The 4,835-nt window shown below is 38.4% G+C and overlaps 1 protein-coding gene across 1 annotated transcript; it reads left to right on the forward strand.

Moving 5' to 3' along the window:
- The first annotated feature begins 1,973 nt into the window (after nt 1–1,973).
- LOC146478870 (transcription factor LBX2-like) lies at nt 1,974–4,362 on the forward strand. The gene is made up of 3 exons (XM_085111653.1): nt 1,974–2,169; nt 3,052–3,365; nt 3,911–4,362. Exons 1-3 carry the CDS (start codon nt 1,974–1,976, stop codon nt 4,301–4,303), a joined length of 903 nt encoding a protein of 300 aa, XP_084967779.1. The 3' UTR covers nt 4,304–4,362.
- The last annotated feature ends 473 nt before the right edge of the window (nt 4,363–4,835 follow it).

Consider the following 4,835-nt stretch of genomic DNA (forward strand, 5'->3'; position numbering starts at 1 on the left):
CTCTCCTTTTCGTTCTCAGTAACTTTATTTAGTAAATGGACCTCGACGAATATAGTCTGTTCTTTTTGTGAAAAAGCTGCAAATTGAACGTAATTTGATTCGGAAATCGAGATCGTTGTTGTTTATGACGTATAATTAAGTGCGCGCGCTACCAACCAATTTTACGTTGCTCTAAAACCTGCAAAGGTGAATCATCATTTGGCTGCTCTTTTGTTCCGTGTTTCAACAATTTGTATTTCCAAGTTTGTTAATATACGAATTCGAAGTTCGGTGAGGAACCTTAATCAAGCAGTATTTAACGGCAAGTAGGATCTCTTCTTCTGCAGAAACCGGACTTTTCAGATACACGGAAACATTAGTTTGATAATAAACTTAAACTGAATAAGATAAGATAAGATAAGATAAGATAAAATAAGATAAGATAAGATAAGATAAGATAAGATAAGATAAGATAACTTTATTATATCTCATTTACGATATCTTCAACAAAAAACTATTTAAATTTAGCAGAAAAACTAACGCGGAGAGATTTCGACGTTTCGATGACATCCTGTCATCATTATCAAGAAAATGAAGAAAATTTACATAAGTAAGTAGACAAAACTAAACTGAAAACAATAGTCTATTGTAACAAAATTATTACAAAATTATTAAAATCACGTAGTAAGAAATAAAAATATATAAGTGTAAGCTAAGAAGATCAAGTTGGCTGTAAAAAAGGAAGAAAGCGCGATTAGCGATTAGGCAATAAGTAATTCACACTTTCATTTTTTCTATTATTAAATTTGTTCCGATGGTTCCCAGAATCCTTTAAATTAGGTGAATCAGGTTTAGATAACTTAAATGATCGAGACCAGCCTTAAAGGCGTTGATACTTGTTGAGTATCGCCCACGTGATGGTAGCTGGTTCCAATATAATATTTAATAACTGTATTATTAAAGAACTCATGCGTTGATCTTAAAGGATGATGCGAAGTGACTTTAAGATTATGAATCTGTCAACTCAGAGACGCAGAGCTCAGCTGTGGTGACGCAGTTTGAAACCTGTGGTCAGAGAAATTCAGAGAATTAAATATTAGTCAGTTAAAATTTCTCTTTCGCTGTTACTTCTACATTTAATCATTGGGCGGTAAACTGTATGGTGTTTCTTGAACTCTTTACCGGGTCTATTCACTGTATCCCTGACGAGAATGACAAACCTTCTGAACAGACGGTTTCGCGCTCGTTCGTTCACTCGGTTTTTCGTTCGTTCGTGCTGGTGGCGTTCGCTGAGTTATTTGATCGTTCAACTTTTCAATGTTTGACTATTTCGGGGAGAACTGATACTAGACCTTGATTATAATAAGACTGCTATGTCGACAACATGAGTTAATAAATATAAATACTATTTTTTCAGGCGGCAAAACGCAACTCAGTTTTGCTCGGAGTATGAAATCAGAATGACGTGTTCATAAACACACCATGAAAGGGCAATTTCTGACGCAGTCAAAGTGACAACTGTTTATTAATACAACTGCCTTTAATTAGTCATTTTAACGAAGTTATTATAAATACTTGAAACTTTTGAAGGTGTGACTATTTTGTAGGAAATTAATAGTAGATCTAGATTACAAGACCACCATGCTGACAAGGCCTTGATGCACTATTTTTCAGGCGGGAAAAGGCAACTTTAGCGGCTCACTTGTCTGTTATCTGTTTACAGTCAGTATCTACCGCGGTCGGCGTTACTTAAAGGTAACAGTTTACTATAAACCGCTGTAAGAGCGGCGCACATAAGCTTAATGACTGTAAACTTGTCATGTTATCGGCAACGACAGCGAATAAACAATTTGTTTGTCGGACCGCGGGCTTTGTTGACCCGCACGTGTTAAACAAGTGTGCATGCCAGAGTTTAAATGAGGGTGAGTGCAAATGGGTTATTCAATCAGTCTGTTTAACGGAGTTACGGTAACAAGTTTATCAGATTCGTTGAAATGGAGTGTACGCAGTTCCAATCAGTTGTTGCACTTGTGGATTATCTCGTGCGTTCTTCGCATGCTAGACGATCACGTGTGCTGTTACCCAGTCTTCCCATCCCTGCACCAGTCTCCAACAAGTCGCTTACCGACTTCTCCATCTGCAGTATCCTGGGTCGAGAAAATGACGTCACGCAGTCATCATCAAGTTCTGGTAAGTTAGAACACTCGTTATATATCGTAGCGGAAGTTCACGCGTTTATTGGTAACCTTATTGAAAAGCGATCGTTGCCTACCTTGGTTTTACATGTAGATTCCAAATGCTGATGACATCTTAAATCTAAATTATGAGAATTTTTCCACTTGCATCTTGGCTCAGTTCTGATGTAGATTTAGTCCTCTATCGTAGCGTTTATTCTATTTGTTCTGAAGTTTTAACCACTGCTTTGAGTTTCATTAAGTTTAATTCAATTTACGTGATATGTACATCCTAAAGTACCCCGCATAAAAAATCCAGAACGTTTCTTTATAGATTACTCTATTTTGGACTCACCACCCCAATTTTAAACTAGGGACAAAAAATACTTCCGACACGAACTTGGTTGAACACTTGCAATGCGGCTGGTAATGCCTCTCATCGTAAGCGGCTAAAATCTGTACTAGTGGAAATGGACTACCTTTGCATGTCAACTCACACTGTAGATGTAGATATAGAAGAAGTATTTTTTGCTTTACGTCCTCAATGACACATTAATTATCGAATAAAGTTGGTTTAGACGAATTATCCACTTTGCGCCAATCTTTAAACTAGAAAAGGAACTTGACGTATAAACAGACGCAGCAATGGCTGGGCCAAGTTCGTCCCAGAGGCTTTTTTCCGTTTCCAAAATAAAACGCTCGTTCTTACTGTGCGCACGAATTGCGGGTCTATGTAACAACTTTTTGACGATGTTGAGAACAAATACAGCGGGAACTGGGTCATGCACAGTAATTAATTTTCCCTAGTGTTTTCCGAATGGCTATAAATTCTTTCATACAATCGTGATTAAGACACGGCCCTACTAAGTTTTAACTTGCGTTTATTTTTCCCTTCCAGAATTTCACAGTGCCACCAGCCCACCTTTGGTGCCTTACTCCGATTGTAGAAGCCCTCGTCCTAGCCACAGGGAATCCAGTCCAATTTTAACTCCTTACTCCGACATCGAAAGTTCCAGCAGTGATTGTGGCAGCGAGTCCGATCAAGTACCGACTCATTCCGAGCAGCAGCCGAAGAAGAAGCGACAGCGTACGATCTTCTCGCGGAATGAAGTGTTCACGTTGGAACAAGCCTTCAGACGGCGGCCATATTTGATCGGTGATGATGACGAGAAACTGGGACAGAGACTTGGGATACCGGCCAAAAGTGTAAAGGTGAGTTAACACTAAATAATGTTGAATAACGTAAATGGGTCGCATGAAATATTTGCCGCATATGTTATTATGAAAACACAAAAGAAGAGTCTGAAGTTTGGCATTCAGTTCAATATGAATTATTAAGTATGGCCGAGCACAAATTTATCTCAAGTTAGTATCAAAGTTGATAGGTTTTCGTGCCTCTTTGGTGATACGTATCACGTGTGATTTTGTCTGTTTGGCGGCTTATAGGCCGGATGATCAAGATAAATTTTATGCTGATCATACTGACAAGCTAAGACGTTGGTTCAAAGCAAGATTGTTTTCCATATCATTACGAAACTGACGCATTCTCTTTTCTTTTATGCTAAATTCAAACTTGTTGTCTATGTTTGTTCTCCATTAACTGCACGAATCTGATGAATTTGTAAACTGTTGGGACTCCTGGACTCAAAACACTACCAAATTGTTTCATCGTACTTGAAGCTGTTATTTCAATTCTGATTCAGTTGACATACTTGTTATTTCTCAATTTTTTAAGCATTTTTTTCTTTGTCTTCTAGTATTGGTTTCAAAACCGACGAGCCAAGTCACGAAAACTAGAACGAAAGATGACGTCTATCAGTCAGACCACTCCGTCAAACCAGTTTGAGCTTCCTGAGAACAGAGTAACGCATCCGAGAAAACTGCAGTTTGTGAACCGATCCCCTCAGTCAGACCATTGGAAGGAAGCTAAATGCATCACCTATCCACTGACGAAAGTGAACGGAGAAGAGCGACAATACAGCAGACCGATCAGACCAGTTAGCAGTCATTCGTCAGTCCAGTCAAACCAGTTTAGAGGCCATCATCCCTTAGTGTTACCCATGTTCCACCCGGACCAGTTCAAGATCAGACCAGCTGAGCCCGCAAAGTTACCTTCCAGCTGTGTTCCACACAGATTCCAGCCGTACTGAAAGTGCATGTTAAAGCCAATAAAAAATAAGGTTTAGAATTCATCATTGGCACGTTTTATTTATATGTGGAATAAATAAGTTTTCGACAAGAATGAACAGAATAATCACGCAACAGTAAAAAAGGTCGCTTGTACTTGTATAAAATAGATGTAATTAGGTAGATTATTAAGTCTCTTACCTGTCTATGAATGAAAAAAAAAATTATTGAAAATAATAATTATGATATGTCGGGAGCGTTGTAAATAAAAGCACTTTGTAACTGAGAATGGTTGTGTTATGTTTGTACATGCATGTCTCAGTTTCGGCGGGTAGCGCAGATTTAAGTGTTACAAAACAGCTTGACACATTTGCTATATGCAAAACTTAAGGCTTCAGGACAGAGGAGTAAGTGAATGTGAACCTTGTTTACACTATCGAGCCCATTATTACGGATCGCTAGGTCGCGCCAATCTCAGTTTATAAATCAATCACAAAGTTGAATTTATTCTATTCAGAGTGGCTTTTAACTGAGTGTGTCGCTATTGTTTTCCCA

This window comes from Pavona decussata, unplaced genomic scaffold (assembly GCF_977016875.1).
Source record: "Pavona decussata unplaced genomic scaffold, jaPavDecu1.1 SCAFFOLD_62, whole genome shotgun sequence".
Taxonomy (NCBI): domain Eukaryota; kingdom Metazoa; phylum Cnidaria; class Anthozoa; order Scleractinia; family Agariciidae; genus Pavona; species Pavona decussata.